This window comes from Scyliorhinus canicula, chromosome 22 (assembly GCF_902713615.1).
Source record: "Scyliorhinus canicula chromosome 22, sScyCan1.1, whole genome shotgun sequence".
In the NCBI taxonomy this organism is placed as follows: domain Eukaryota; kingdom Metazoa; phylum Chordata; class Chondrichthyes; order Carcharhiniformes; family Scyliorhinidae; genus Scyliorhinus; species Scyliorhinus canicula.
The window spans coordinates 12,689,627-12,706,442 of record NC_052167.1 but is presented as its reverse complement, the minus strand read 5'-3'; the positions used below and the strand labels follow the sequence as shown (position 1 = coordinate 12,706,442).

General features: G+C 43.0%; 1 protein-coding gene across 16 annotated transcripts in view; it reads right to left on the bottom strand.

Annotated features, from left to right (window-relative positions):
- The window catches only part of dlg5a (discs, large homolog 5a (Drosophila)), a 220,779-nt gene that overhangs the window by 155,645 nt on the left and 48,318 nt on the right, over positions 1-16,816 (bottom strand). For all 16 annotated transcript variants that reach the window (XM_038783233.1, XM_038783226.1, XM_038783227.1 and 13 more), the window contains one exon: positions 15,466-15,577. In XM_038783233.1, coding sequence (XP_038639161.1) covers positions 15,466-15,484 — 19 coding nt within the window. In that variant the 5' untranslated portion in view covers positions 15,485-15,577. The remainder of the gene's footprint in view (positions 1-15,465; positions 15,578-16,816) is intronic.

Sequence of the window (16,816 nt, the reverse complement as noted above, 5' to 3'; positions counted from 1 at the left end):
TAATTTATCTTAAAATCCATCCATGGGACGTGGGTGTCACCAGCTAGGCCAGCATTTGTTGTCTATCCCGAATTGTCCTCGAGAAGCTGGTGGTGAGCAGCCGTCTTAAACCACTGCAGTCCACGTGGGGTGCAGGTACACACACAGTGCAGGGAGGGTGTTCCAGGACTTTAACCCAGTGACAATGAAGGAATAGCGATATATTCACTCACTCAGGATGGTGACTTGGAAGAGGACCTCTAGGGGGTGGTGTTCCCAGGTATCTGCTTCCCTGACCTTCTAGATGGTAGTGGTCACTCGCTTGGAAGATGCGCTCTAAGGAACCTTGGTCAGTTCCTGCAGTGCATCTTGTAGATGATACACACAGCTGCCATTGTGCATCAGTGGTGGATGTTTGTGGATAGGGTGCCAATCAAAGAGGTTTGCTTTGCCCTGGTTGGTGTCAAGCTTGAACAGAGTTGGAACTGCACTCATCCAGGCAAGTGGAGGACAGTCTATTACACTCCTGACTTGTGACATTGGGACAGTGGACATTCCATGGGGAGTCAGGAGGTGAGTTATTCGCAGGATTCCTAGCCCCTGTCCTGCTCTTGTAGCCACAATATTTATATGGCAAGTCCAAGTTCCATTTCTGGTCAATGGTAAACCCTAGGATGTGAGGAATTCAACAGTGGTAATAACAGTGAATATCAAAGGGTGATGGTTAGATTCTCTTTTGTTGGACATGGTCTGGCAGTAGTGTGGCATGAATGTAGCATGTCACTTGTCAACCCGAGCCTGAATATTGTCCAGGTCTTGTTGCTGATGGACTGCTTCAGTTTCTGAGTCACAGATGGTGCTGAATCACAAATGGTGCTGAATATCATGCAATCATCAGCAAACAACCCCACTTCTCACCTTATGATGGAAGATAGGTTATTGATGAAGCAGCTGAAGGTGGTTAGGCCTAGGACACAACCTTAAGGAACTCCTGCAGTGATGTCCTGGAACTGAGAGGAACACCTCCAACAACCATCTTACTTGGTACCAGGTCTGAAGGGTTTCCCCACCGATTCCTATTGAGTCCAGTTTTGCTCGGGCTCCTTGATGCCATACTTGGTCAGATACTGCCTTGGTGTCAAGGGCAGTCACTCTCATCTCACTTCTGGAGTTCAGCTCTTCTGTCCATGTTTGAATCAAGGTTGTAATGAGGTCAGGATCTGAGTGACCCTGGCAGAATCTGAACTGTGAGCAAGTTATTACTAAGAACTGCTTGCTGAAACTTGATGACCCATTCCATCACTTTAATTATGAAGAGGAGTGGACCAATGGGGCAGTAATTGGCCGGGTTGGATTTGTCCTGCTTTTTGTGTACGGACATACATGAGCAATTTTCACATTGCCGGGTAGTTGCCAGTATTGTAGCTGTACTGCAACAGCTTGCCTAAGGATGCTGCAAGTCCTGGAGCACAAGTCTTCAGTACTACTGTTGGAATATCGTCACGGCACATAATATCGATTAATGTCCAGTGCCTTCAACTGTTTCTTGATATCACATGGAGTGAATCAAATTGGCTGAAGATTGACATCTGTGATGCTGCAAGCCTCTGGAGGAAGTAGAGATGGATCATCCATTCGGCACTTCTGACTGAAGAGTGTTGCAAATGAGTCAGCCTTATCTAGGTGGGTTAGCCATGCTAAATTGCCCTTTTGGGTGGGATTGCAGGAATAGGGCCTAGGTAGCCTTTCGAAGGGTCGGTGCAGACTCGATGGGCCAAATGGCCTTATTCTGCACTATCGGGATTCTATGAAGTTGCTCATAGCACGAGGTCCATGTGGCTGTAATGGCAAGTTCATTTGGAACATTGTGAAGACCTTGCAGTGGGTGAGCGATTTTATTTCTAGACAGTCACGCAAACACATCTTTTTAGAGTCATGTCTTTGCAGTTTCATAATTCTATAGCTGTTATTACACAGATGCAATGCCTCATTTTGTTTATTGCGTTTTGATGTCAGCTAGTGTCCGTGACTTTGGCACATTTAGGCTCACATATTGTTCAGATATTGTTCAACAAATTTTCCTTCATACCTAGTTGGACTGGCTGCCAGCAATGGATGTCACAAAAGATAATCCACTGGGTTGAGCTGGCCTAGTTGATACTTAATATGCAACTCGTACTCTTGTAGCTTGAGTAGCCAACACTCTATTTGAATGGATGTTTCGCTATGTGGATTGTTTAACAAGCTATTCAGTGGTCTGCGATCAGTTATTACTTCAAACTCACTTCCATGCAGGTGGCGATGAAGGTGTAAGAACCCCATGTGATAAGAGGTTGCTTCTCTCTCTGTCTGCGAATAACATCGCTCTAGGGGCATTAGTAATCTGCTTGCCACTGCATCGATTAATGGGTTGCCCGCCTTGACTTTCAGCGCGATAATTGCACCTAGGCCAGTTGGGTTTCTATTCACAACTAGCTGGGTGGCTTTCTCAGGTCAAAATAGGCATTTATGCAACTTGGAACAACATTGCTGACATCTGATCTGGTGCACATGATTCACTTTGTACGATTCACTTGGTGGTCTCTTTTGTCAGATCGCGTAAAGGGCAGAGGGGGAGGTGTGGGGATGCAGATAAAGTAGCAAAGTCAGGAATTAAGCAACTACAATATATGATCAGTCCTCACATCTCAACACTTCCTGCATGTTTGTAGGGTCCACAGCCTTTTACAATGGCTTCAACCTCCCACAGATTAAGTCATGCTCTTTCACTGTTGAACATATGACTGAAAAATCTGATTCTGCTTTGAACGAACAAGCTTTTGTATTTGTTCAAGGTGAGTTTAATCACTAAGACATTGTAGGTGTCCACATGTTCATTTTCAGTGCGACTGCAGATGAGAATGACCTCACTGATGTTCAACATGCTTTCAAGTTCTTGAAGTGCAGACTAATTACGTGCTGAAGTACCTCAGCTGCTGAAAAGACTCTAAAGTTGAGCCTCTTGCATCGAAAAAGTCCAATGTGAGTGGAGAACACCAAGATATCTCAATTCTTCTGCAAGCTCAATTTGATGGTGACTGGCATAGAGGTCAAGTTTGGGTACGGTATCATTGATTGTCAATATCAAGTACCTTTCTCGTTGTATGAGCTTGGTTTGGTGACCGTAGAGCAGTGCAGATTCTAATCTGTTTCTCCTCGAGCTTCTTAATGACTTGTATTGGGCTAGTTATAGGGCAGCACGGTAGCACAGTGGTTAGCACTATTGCTTCACAGCACCAGGGTCCCATGTTCGATTCCGGCTTGAGTCACTGTCTGTGCAGAGTCTACATGTTCTCCCTGTGTCTGTGTGGATTTCTTCCAGATGTTCCGGTTTCCTCCCACAGGTCCCGAAAGACGTGCTGTTAGGTAATTTGGATATTCTGAATTCTCCCTCTGTGTACCCAAACAGGTGCCGGAACGTGGCGACTAGGGGATTTTCAAAGTAACTTCATTGCAGTTTTAATGTAAGCCTACTTGCGACAATAATAAAGATTATTATTATGGTTGAAACCCATGGGGTATACTCATATGCAACTTTACCAATAATATCAAAGTCAAGTAAGCACTGGAGTTCTTTCTCTGCCTGCTTTCTAACATGAAATGGGATTTGTCACTTCTGATGCACGACTAGGGGCACATTATAGTCTACATGAAGCATGCATGGAACACCTTTCAGTTTGCCAATATGAGTGAAGTGGGCAACATGCAATTTGTGAATATGTTGGTATGCTTATTCCGATCATCAGCCACTACATTGGCTACATTTCCTTGCCCGTTTGTAGTGGTACATATGGTACTCTACAGGTGGCATTGGTCTCAGTGGTTGATTTTGCTGCTGAATGAGAAAAATGAGAAAAGTGGTTAGATTTTCCACAAGCTTCACACACCGTTTGTGAGTAGAAGGGCTAATTGTGAATAAGCACCACCACTGTGGAAACATTATTTGAACTAGTCGCATCTCTATTTGTGACACTGCTGTTGTTGCTTTGTAGGTGGTTCCCTGGCATTTGAGCGATGAACAGTGTTCACAGGCGTTTAACTGGGAATGTCGTAGTTATTTCAGTACCTCCTGACTCTGAAAGCGATCGTGATCTCACGAATCCCGGCAGCTCCGACAGCTTTCTGTTTTTCACGTTGTCTAAAGAAACAACCTTTGATAATTTGTAATGAAAGCAAAACACCGCGGATGCGGGAGATGTGAAATTAAAAAGCCCAAGTGCTGAATAGCATCTGTGGAGGCAGGAAAACAGAGGACTAAAGAATATTTGACTAAAAACGTTAGTTCTGTTTCTCACTCCTCTGATGCTGAGATTTTCCAGCACTTAAAAAGTGTTCAGTTTGATTATTTTTGTTTTGATTTCTGGTTTGATGTGTTCAATATTACCAAAGTCAGATTTAGTTACTAGTTGCCTCAATTGCTTGCAATACCGATCAATTGTCTCATTTGTTTCTTGATTACTATGTTGGAAGACAATTGTTTCGTACATTGTTGTTTCCTTGGGCGTGAAGTAGTTAATCTTTTGCTGAGTTGTAGTAGTTTTGCTCAGGAGTAACTGTCTCCTCTATGATTGAGAAATCGACCACTGCGCCTTTGAAACATTGCAGCCACTTCTGCCAATATGGGAATATAGACGATGGCTCTGAGTGCCCATCAAAACCTTGTCGATTGGGCACAGACAACGTCACCTGGATCAGTAATGCAGTAACAGTGATCACGCATTGGGATTGTGTTGCTTCTAAAGAAATACTTCTCGGTAATGATCCAAGATTTTCTTTTTGATTGGATGGTTAATTTTGAGAGATCAGCGTGTCTACATGCTCCCTCCTGCTAATCCCAAACTGGAATACCTCAATGTGTTTGACAGTACAGCAGATTTGCAGGAAGGACCAATGATGCCATACCATTATAAATAATTGCAGGAATAAACTGAATCCACATAAACATGCTTGAAGGGCGATATAATCATGAATTAATCTTGTGTGATTTCAAGACTAGACTATATAGACCATTAACAGGATTCACTGTCCAATTTAGATACAGAAGCAAACAGGAAGTCTACAGAGATAAACACTTTATAGTTCATTCAAAATTTGTTTACTGAACACTCTGCAGCTATTGACGCTTTTTCCTTCAGGATTTCATTTGCTCAATCTGCCACCTCCACTGAATACACTCAGTTCCCCTGCAACAGTCAAGAAAGCCCAATAACGCCCCTACTTCTTAAGGAAGCTAAAGAAATTCAGCATGTCTGCATCGACTCACAAACATCTACAGGTGTGCCATTGAGAGCGTCTTATCCGGCTGCATCACAGCCTGGTATGACAACTGCTTGGCCCAAGATCGCAAGAAACCGCAGAGTGTGGTGAACTCAGCCCAACGTATCACACAAGCTTGCCACCCTCCCATTGATTCTGTCTACACCTCCCGCTGACTCAGGAAGGCAGACAGCATTGTCAGAGACCCCTCCCACCCAGGCTTTGCCCTCTTCCAGACCCTTCCATCAGGCCGAAGATACACAAGTCTGAAGACCTGCACATCCAGACATAGGAACAGCTTCTTCCCCACAGCTACTAGACTCAACAACTCTCCCTCGGACTGATCTGTTCCCTGTAAGAACACTATTCACGAAGCCCTATGCTGCTCTTGCTCATGTATTTGCTTTGTTTGGTCTCTTGTTCTGCACTGTAACCAGTTACTGTTTGTCAATGTACTCTATCGATTATTCTTTTTGTCTACTATGTGCGTACAGTAACATCTTGACATCAACAAAAGACAGGTAAAGTGCTAACATGTATCAAAATTATATGTAGGGACCAAAGAGAAAATGCTGGAAAATCTCAGCAGGTCTGCCAGCATCTCTAGGGAGAGAAAGAGCTACCGTTATGAGCTAACGTTTATGATATGTAGGGAGTTTGGTTCAAATGCACAAAGATCACACTCCCCTGTCCAGCACTGTGGCACAGTGGTAAACACTGCTGCCTCACAGCACCAGAAACCCGGGTTCAATTCTGGCCTTGGGTGACTGGCTGTGTGGAGTTTGTACGTTCTCTCCATCTGCATGGTCCTCAGAGTGCTTCCGTTTCCTCCCAGAGTCCAAAGATGTGCAGGATAGGTGGATTGGTCACGCTAAATTGCCCCTTAGTGTTCAAAGATGTGCAGGTTAGTTGGGGCAGCACGGTGGCACAGTGGTTAGCATTGTTGCCTACGGCACTGTGGACCCGGGTTCTAATTCCAGCCCTGGGTCACTGTCCGTGCGGAGTTTCCACATTCTCCCCGTGCCTGCGCGGGTTTCGCCCCCACAACCCAAAAGATGTGCAGGATAGGTGGATTGGCCACACTAAATTGCCCCTTAATTGGAAAAAATAATTGGGTACTCTAAATTTATTTTTAAAAAGATGTGCAGGTTAGGAGGGGAAACAAGGATAGGGCAGGGGAATGGGCCTTGGTAAGATTTCAGAGGGTCTTTCAGAGGGTCGGTGCAGACTTGATGGGCCGAATGGTCTCCTTCTGCACTGTAGGAATCCCTTGTTTCTGAATTGGCAGGAAGACCAATGATGATTATTAAATTATTGAATACTTTACCAGACTGTAGTTAAGGCAAAGATCATTTCATTTTTTGAGGGAAAGTAGATAAATAGTTAAAATAAAGGAAGATGCATGACGATAAGGATAATAAAATTGGTTAGATTGCTCGAGCAAAGAGCCAGCAGAGGCAAAATAGGCAAGGGACCGTCCCTCTGTGTTTTGAATTTCAAGATTAAATGGGCAAAATGGATCTTTTGAGCACCTTCCGAACAAAATCTAACAGTTTCTTGTTCATCTGATTGCCAGAAACTATTCGTCATACATTGGCAGGCACATCAAACAAGCAGACAGTCAGGAAGTAGGCACGTATGCTTATTCAAACTCAGTGACTACGCTTCATGTCTTTATTCAGCCCTGATCTAAATAAAAGGCAGAAGCTGAAAACCATCCTTTATATGCACTGATCCTCAGCGTATGTAGCAGGAACACTGCTTGCCATCAGAAGCTGGAACAACATCAGAAAATAAGCTAGCAAGAGGGTGTTTCATGCAAACGAATTCTGATCTGCTGCAAATATAATACTTTCTACCACCAGCCAATAGAAATCTCACTTAATTCAATTTGAACTGTTGATATTTTTAGGTTGTCGTTGTATTATTTCCAGTCCTTTCTTCCTGCAAGAGTTGTATATTTAATTTCATTTTTATTCTATCATAAGGAAAAACTCAAAGTTCTATCCATTCATTTAGTAAATTTAATTTCATGGAAACAAAGCATGCAATGAGAAAAGCCCATTCAGTGAATTAATCCTGTGCTTTCCAACACATCAGGTACTATTTAGAATCACACAGCACAGATGGAGACCATTCAACTAATCATGACAGTGCCAGCTCGATGGTGGAGCTGTCCAATTAATCACACTTCCTGCCAGTAAATTATTCTCCTTCAACTGTTTATCAAACTCTCTTTTGAATGTTACTACTGAGTCTGGTCCGACTATCCTTTCGGCAATTTATTCCAGATCACAAGTCTTGAGTAAAATGTTGTTCAAGCTTCATCCTTCGGACTCACTGACACCACTCCGCACAATTCTTAAGTATAAACTGGTTATCAAGTTTGCCTTCATAACCGTGACTGGAGGGTATTTGGAAATCTTTCGAAGCAAATAGCTATAACTTCCAAGATGATGCAATGTAATCATTTGGAAATTCTAGGATTGCAATCAAAGGCAAGAATTCATTGCTTAGCTCAGAACTGTTGCATTCTGTTGTCCCAAAGATCTGGGCCCACAGCGCTCATTCACCCATCAGTTATTGATCCAAGTTAAAATCTCCAAAAAATGTTACATTTTTGTTGTGACATTCATTTTCATTAAGACAAGGAGTGTCATTGTTTGGAAATTGAATACATTGCATTTAAAACATCCAGATGCAAAACCAATTAATCACATGCTCCTTTAGTCCACTCTTAGAGGGGCTAGTTTAGCTCACTGGGCTAAATCGCTGGCTTTTAAAGCAGACCAAGCAGGCCAGCAGCACAGTTCGATTTCCGTACTAGCCTCCCCGGACAGGTGCCGGAATGTGGCGACTAGGGGTTTTTCACAGTAACTTCATTGAAGCCTACTCGTGACAATAAGCAATTTTCATTTCATTTCATTTCGTTAGGTGGATTGGAGATGCTAAATTGCCCCTTGGTATCCAGGGGGTTACAGGGTTGCGGGGATAATGTGGGGGAGTGGGCCTGGGTGGGGCGCTCTTTCAGAGGGTCGGTGCAGACTCGATGGACCGAATAGCCTCCTTCAGGACTCTATGATTCTATAACTAACCACCTTCAGAAAGTCCATACCCTCTACCTGCTTCAACACCTCCAATAGAAAACTGTCATAAATTCATGAATATCAAAGAAATGAGTGGAGAACAACATCAGTAGCTTGTGGAGACTGTTCAATAACTCTTTATTAGAGAACAATTGAAATATCCAGAAGACCCAAATGCAGTGTGCAGGGTACACAAATACCTGTAATCATCAAGCACCAATGAAGCAGGAGTGCAAATGGATTAACATATCAAAAGCAAAATAATGAGAAAAAAATTAGCTCTGCAGCTCCTCAAAGGAAAACATGAGAGGGATCAGTAGGATGGATATCAGAACATGCTAATATGGTCAGAAGTGCAAATAGAGACAAAGACAAAAATGGACAAACGCCAGGTGAAACAATGAGAAATTCTTTCAGTTTCAAGAGGTAACAAGGAAATGATAATAAAAGATGCAAATAGGTTCAGAACAGCATGAGCACATAACAGCAAACATTTAATAAAGATACAAGCGACATGCCCTCTACATTGTTCTTCCAGGAAAAATGAATGAGTGTAGATGAAAGACACAATACAGAATGAGGTGGACAAAATATGTACATAGTCGATGAATTGATTCCGACATAAAGTATCATATATTGGAAGGAAAATAGTGAAAACATATATTCTACGAACAGTGCTCCATTGCTTTCAGGTCTGTCGGTCATCCAACTGTCCCAAGCGTGTAAAAGTGCAGGCATCACTGCTGTCTGATAAACCATGGTCGTAATCTTGGGTTTCAGATCCTGACCCTCAAATACTCTTTATCTCAGTTGGTCGAAGGCTGAGCTGGCACATTGGGGACGATGATTGGGTTATCTATGTCTGCCATTGTCGAGAGGAGGCTCCCAAAATATGGAAAATGGCCACAGTTTCCAGAATCTCACCGTTAGTATTAATCAAGAGGGAGAGATGTCATGCTGTCCGAGGTGGCTGGAGGATCTTAAATTTTTTTCGGGTGATTATCAAAATGCCCATTTTCTCGTATCAACAATGACTATTAGTCTCACTTGCACACTGAAGCTTAATTAATGAAGTTAGTTTTGGATTGCAGGCAGATTGTAGGTTGAACAGTTTCCTGTCTGTTCTGTAAATTATCTCCATGCCCGTCGGTAATTTGCTGGAGGTGAGGCAAGTAGATGGAGAAGACATGTTCAATATCACAGCCTCGTTCGACCCCAGGCATCATCGAGAAAGGGTCTGGAGCGGTTCCACGGGTGATGATCAAGACCTACATGTCATCATGGAGTAGCCTGAGTGACAAATTTCTGCAGGCAGCCAAACTTGAGGAGGATAGTCCATGAGCCTTCAGGGCTGACAGAGTCAAAGTGTTCTATGAGGTTTACTGTGCAATGAGGATCATTTCTCTGGCGCCTCTTGATGGACAAAAGCCACTCTGAAGGGAACTCTTTGCCACTGGGAGTAGGCAGTTGAGAAGGATCCTTGACAATGATCTTCTATGTGGCAGACAGCAGGAAGACTCCTCTGTAGTTATTCCAACTGGACTTGTCTCACTTCTTGTATACAGTCACCATCACAGCGTGCCTAAGATTCCCATGGCAGGCACTCCTTTTCCCAGATGAAGGGATATGAAGTTGTACAGCCTTGTCAGGGGTATTTCAAAATTTCAGCAGGAATTCCCTCTACTTTGCTGTCTCTCAACTTTGCTCTGGACCATGGTGGCGCAGAGAGACGGAGCCAGACGGGATATTGAGGAATCAAGTGATTTTCATTCATTCCTGGGGTGTGAACATCGCTGGTTGGCTGGGCCAGCATTTATTGCCCATCTCTAATTGCCCTAGAATGGAGTGGCTTGCTCGACCATTTCGGAGTGCATTTAATTACTGTGGATCTGGAGTCACATGTTGGTAAGGTTGGCAGATTTCTTTCCCCAAAAGGCATTAGTAACCCAGATGGGTTTTTATGACAACCAACACTGGGTTAATGGTCTTCGCTAGACTTTTAATTCCATATTTTAATCTGCCATCAAATTTCACCATCTGGCATGGTGGGATGTGAACCTGGATTACCTGTGCCTCTGGATTACTGGTACAGTGAAAATACCCCTATGTCACCACCTCCCCGCATTCAAGTCAATGAAGAATTCTTCAGAACATTCGCTCTGACAAACACCACCTGCCTGACCTTGATGAGCTCCTCTCCATGCTTGTGTGCTCGTCTCTCAGCAGGCTGGGCCCTTGAACACTCAGGCTAGAGGTCATCTTGACAGCATTGAAGAAATGACTTTTGCCATTTGTATCTGTGAGTTGTTTGATCTCTCGCACTCTTTTTATCCACCATTTGTTTCTTATGTCATAGGTTTCATGCTGCAACATTGCCTTCAGGCACCTGTGGAAATGCTATTTTTCTCTTGAGATTTGGTGAAGTTTCAAGTCTGTGAAAGCTTTGCACTTAGGCTTAATTAGGTTCTATACATCTTGCTCGCTTTCATCCAACCAGTCACACTGTTTCTTCCTCACAAGTGTTTTCATAGTGGACCGTGGAGTCGACCAGGCACCAAGAGCACACTATAGCGCCTGGTGGCTAGAGGTTGGAAGTGAATGACTAACTAAGAGGAGCCACTCAGGGAGTTCTTTATGCATTTGGTGTTAATTTTCTTGTCGCCTGTTTCCTGTTGTTTGGGGGCCCAGCTGATGGAGATGATAGATCTGACAAAGTGGTGATTAGTTCAGCAGTCGTCGTTGGCACCTGTCATGGCACAGGTCATGTGGACATCACTGCGGTCCCTTATTTAAACAATGATGCAGTTGAGCAGATATCAGTGTTTGGGCCTGTGTGTTGCCATGAGGTTTTGTGCTCGTCACTCTGGTAGAATAGATTGTTGGTAACGACAAGGTCATGCTCCAGACATTTTGTCAAGAGGAGGACTATGTTAGCATTCCTTTCCCTACTCATTCCTTGCCAATCAAAACCTTTCAAAGATTTGCAACTTTTGCAACTCTGTTGTGAAATCTCTGGATTGGAGGCAGTGCATAGAAGAGCCATAAGGATAATTCCTAATGGGTCTCTCATTAAAGTAAAGACTGAAGTAACTCGAGAGCCCTTCAGCTTTGAAAAAGGTCTCAGAAGGGCGGGACGGTGGCAGTGGTTAGCACTGTTGCCTCAAGGTGCCGAGGATTTGGGGTTGACCCCGGCCCCGGGTCACTGTCTGTGTGGAGTCTGCACATTCTCCCCGTGTCTGTGTGGGTTTCACCCCCATAACCCAAAGATGTACAGGGCAGGTGGATTGGCCGCACTAAATTGCTCTTTTATTGGGTAACAAAATGAATTGGGCACTTTAAATTTATTTTTAAAAAGAAAGATCTCAGAATTGATCCTAGAGGTTTTTAAGATAGTTACGGAATCAGTAAATGTGGTAAATTGGTTTAGATTAAAGCAGGGGAAACAGGTTTAAAGTAGCAAAATGCAAATTTAGGGATGATGACAAGAAACCTTTCTTTACGTGAAAGCTCAACAGCCAATTGGATTATGTAATATGGTTCTTCAGGATCTTTGATAGATGAGATGAGATGGCTCAAGAGGCCTCTATAAAGAGCTCGACCAAAAATCTCTCAGATTGAATTTGAACCCATGTTTCTCGGTCTCACAAACAAAAAACAAATTTAAAAACTACCATCTATATCAAACATTCCTCTCACCATTTAAAATCACATCTCTTCATCTTCTTTAGTAAATATCAATCTAGGGTTTCAAAATCTTATAAATAGGAAGTTTAAGTTTTAAAGTCACCTGATTAATTTTTTACTAATAATTTCTCTAGTAAATCCATGGATTTTGAAGATATAGCCTCAGCAATTATTGGAGTGAATTATTACAAACTCCTTTGATTTGCGACTAGAAATGCATCTCAACCTGATTTACCTAATTCACAAATATTTTGCCTTTTCGATATCAAACGTAGATTCCCTACCGTGCAGAAGGAGGCCATTCAACCCACCGAGTCTGTACCAGCCCTTGGAAAGAGCATCCTACTTAAGCCACCCGGCCTCCACGCAACCCAATAACCCCACCTAAATGGACACTAAGGAGCAATTTAGCATGGCCAATCCACCCAACCTGCACATCTTTGGACTGTGGGAGGAAACTGGAGCACCCGGAGGAAACTCACGCAGACACGGGGAGAAAGCGCAAACTCCATACAGTCACCCAAGGCGAGTATTGAACCCGGGTCCCCGGAGCTGTGAGGCAGCAGTGCTAACCACTGTGCAACCATGCCGCCCATAACAATGGAAACTTATACATTGTATACAGCCCTGGGCCAATATTAATTACTTTAAACTTCTCCATATTAAATACTATCTGGCATTTGGTTAACCAGTTTACAATTTCTCTAGATCTGTTTATTTTCTATTTCTAAACTGCACACCGGATCCCGTGTCTTGGTGCCATCAGCATCATGCAGTTGTATCCAAATATCATGCAAACATAAAGGGTTAGCTCATGTTGTAAATTTGTGCACAACACTACAATTTCAATGTTGATGAAAACAGCTTCCATTTTGCAACACCATTAAACATGTGGCATAAGTCTGGAACCAGAGTCCAACACGAGAGTCTCCCTGTGACAGCTGGTGTCATGAACTCTTAAGTATGACACTGTGTGGATCATAACTTGAGACGGTTAATGCGTGCGTAATTTTCCCTTGAAGATTCTGGCTACTTTGTAACTTAAACGTAAAGTTAAAAGTATTTACGCTCCAGTGAAACCTTGCAAACGGCGAAATCACAAATGGCAAACTGACATTACAATGAGAGTCAGGTAGATAGGTTTCAGCAATGCAAGGGCAGCATTGGTTTGTGCAGTTACTGTATACAAATTTGTGGAACATGACAGACGGGGAAGCCTCTGTGTTCTATATTGTAATAAAACAAGCCAACTACAGACCCATCTATTCTTTTAGCATCCAAGCTATGTTGAGCACGGTGGCGCAGTGGTTAGCACTGCTAACCTCACGGCGCCGAGGACCCAGGTTCGATCCTGGCCCCGGGTCACTGTCTGTGTGACATTTGCACATTTTCCCCGTGTCTGCATGGGTCTCACCCCCACAACCCAAAGATGTGCAGGGTAGGTGGATTGGCCATGCTAAATTGCCCCTGAATTGAAAAAAAAATTGGGAACTCTACATTTCTAAAAACAAAAATTTAACAAAAGCATCCCAGACATGTATTGAAAATTTTAAAAAGAGACGATCCTCATTTAAGAATCACCTCAAAACTGGCAGACAAGCATCAAGCATAAAATAATTTCACTGAAAAAGTAAAGTTCTTTCTGACTCTGGCTATTGTGCATTATCATTTCTTGCGTGTTTTACCGTATTAACTTTTGATGGATTTACATAAAAGATAAATAAGTTGGCAAACATTTCCTAATTGAGCAGAACTCTAATTGCAGCTCTGGAGCAAGAGACTCAGGCACTTCCAAGTCAATTTCTCGGTGGCACTTCAGCAGCAACCATTCCAGGTGCTGTTTCTCACCCTGGTCAGCAAGGTGCTTTAAAAAAAGAGAAGTAAATGTCCACAGTCAGGACCAATGGAAAGAATCCACTTCCACAGACTTCGACAGCATCACCCTATGAAAATGTGCAGAGACCTCTGCTCTGTCATGACTGCCGTCTGCACGGCACCAACCGCCACATCCACCCAGAATAGAATTAATAAAATGAAATAAATTGAGGGGCGGCACGGTGGCGAAGCGGTTAGCACTGCTGCCTCATGGCACTGAAGACTCCATACTCTTATAGGGGGCACAAAAGGTTAGCAGACAATCTGGGAAGCAAAGGGCAAGGATTGGAGAACAAGAGCAAAGAAGTCTTGCTACAATTGTTCAGGGCTTTGATGAGACCGCACTTAGAATAGGGTATACTGCACTTCAAAAATACCACATTGTCTGGGAAGTGCTTTGCAACATCCCGAGGATGTGGACGGCACTACATAATTGTAAGTCTTCGTTCCTCATTGTAGCAGAGTATCAAGGCACCACTATACACAGTACATTTACCCATGGGTCTCCTTTCTCATTCGCAAAGTAATCTTTGAAACATGACTCCATAGGATAAGCTGCACTTGGACAAAGGGAGCAAGTTAGAACATTGTATTTCATTGTATATAATCAGGTTTGGCCTTAACATCTCAAACTCTGCTAATACATTACTCATACTTTGTGAATAAAGGGAACAAATACATAGAGGTGATCCTCTCAGCATTCACCAAATGATCATTAAGTTTATTTACCTACATAATTAAATCCATCCTTCTGCCTTCATCACAAACTATGGTAAATAGTTTTTATAATACAGGAGCATCAACAAAACCCTTAAATTTTCTATTCGAACAACAGCCTGAACAAGCGGTGGTGCTTAAAGCAACAAAAATATTATTACAGGTAGGCTTACATTAACACTGTGAAAATCCCCCTAGTCGCCACACTCCGGCGCCTGTTCGGGTACATCGAGGGAGAATTCTGAATGACCAAATTACCTAACAAGCACGTCTTTTGGGAATTGTGGGAGGAAACCGGAGCACTCAGAGGAAACCCACGCAGACACGGGAAAACATGCAGACTTGACGCAGACAGTGACCCAAGCCGGGAATCAAACCTACGTCCCTGTCGCTGTGAAGTAACAGTGCTAACCACAGTGCTGCCATGCCATCAAGGGTCCAGGATTTGGGGAGAGCATATATTTGGGAGGGTTATGGAGTTGGAGGAGATTACAGATTTGGGGAGGGGCGAGTCGATGGAGGAATCGGAAAACATGGATGAAAATTTTAAAACTGAGGTGCACTGTAACAACCTTGCCAGCGCTCCCCATTCCTGGGAGCACATAAAATAATTCCCAGAACTGAATGTAGATTGTAACCTTCAAAACAGAAATAATACTTATTTAAATATGCCATCATTTCATCAAACAGAAATGTTAATTAGTTTTTGCAGTATGAATTTCTAACCTTGCATCATTTAAACATAGCTTTGCACTAAGTAACATGCTGTTTTAAATCTATTGCAGCTGTGCTAAACATTCAAAACATGAACAACAAATACAGTACCCACCAACACAATCCTCAGCCATGCTGCTTTTACCACATTCTGCTTTGGTCTGGGAAGATTCAGGTTGCAACTTTCCGATTTCTTAGTGTAACAGTAGTGTCATTCATGCTTCTTTCTGTAATGAAATCGAATACAATGTTATCTAAAAACTGCCTCTAAATATATACCAAAGCCAAATAAAATGAAACCACTGGATTACTAAATTACTCTTCCAGTTAACACAAAATCTACTTATTAGCAAGTGATTTACAATATACTGGGGCATCATTCAAGAAGCAAAGTTTCATATATGATGCAATGGGACTTGTCACAAGGTGATATATGTGTAAAAATAAGCAATGGTTTCTATGATATTCTCTGAAGTTACAATACTTGGTATTATGGGGGTTTAGTGTGGTTATGTGAGAAGTGCAACTCCGAATCAGAATAGGAGTATATCATTGAGATTTTAAAAAAAAAAATTTCCAATTAAGGGGCAATTTAGCGTGGCCAATCCACCCGCCCTGTACATCTTTGGATTGTGCGGGGTGCCACGTGGAGAATTTGCAAACTCCACACAGACAGTAACCCGGGACCGAAGCCTGGACCTCGGCGCCATGAGGGCTGCGGGTGACGGCATCTTCTTCGTATGAAGACTAGAGTGGAAATAAAAAATAGCTTCTACAAATCTTTGCCCTGGATTGTGGTAAATTGGAGAACATCCTAACTTATGGGGAAGAAAAAAAAATTATATCTTCTTTTCCACAGTATATTTACTAAGGTGTTACGTCACGGTAGCATTGTGGATAGCACAATCGCTTCACAGCTCCAGGGTCCCAGGTTCGATTCCAGTTTGGGTCACTGTGCGGAGTCTGCACATCCTCCCCGTGTGTGCGTGGGTTTCCTCCGGGTGCTCCGGTTTCCTCCCACAGTCCAAAGATGTGCAGGTAAGGTGGATTGGCCATGATAAATTGCCCTTAGTGTCCAAAATTGCCCTTAGTGTTGGGTGGGGTTAATGGGTTATGGGGATGGGGTGGAGGTGCTGACCTTGGGTGGGGTGCTCTTTCCAAGAGCCGGTGCAGACTCGATGGGCCGAATGGCCTCCTTCTGCACTGTAAATTCTATGATAAGTTACGTCAAAGGTGAGCACTGGTTTCATAATTCTTCTTTTATTTTCTTAAATAATGAACACCTACTGATATTCATGGCTCCAATGAGCCACTGAACCAAACGCACAAGAGCACGTTCTTGATAAATGATCAAACTACGTTTTTACAGCTGGTAGGAAAGTAATTTGAGCCCCATCACCTGGATAACTTAGGCAAATAAAAGCACGTGGAATTCAAATTTAAATTTACTTAAATGGGAAAAGTGA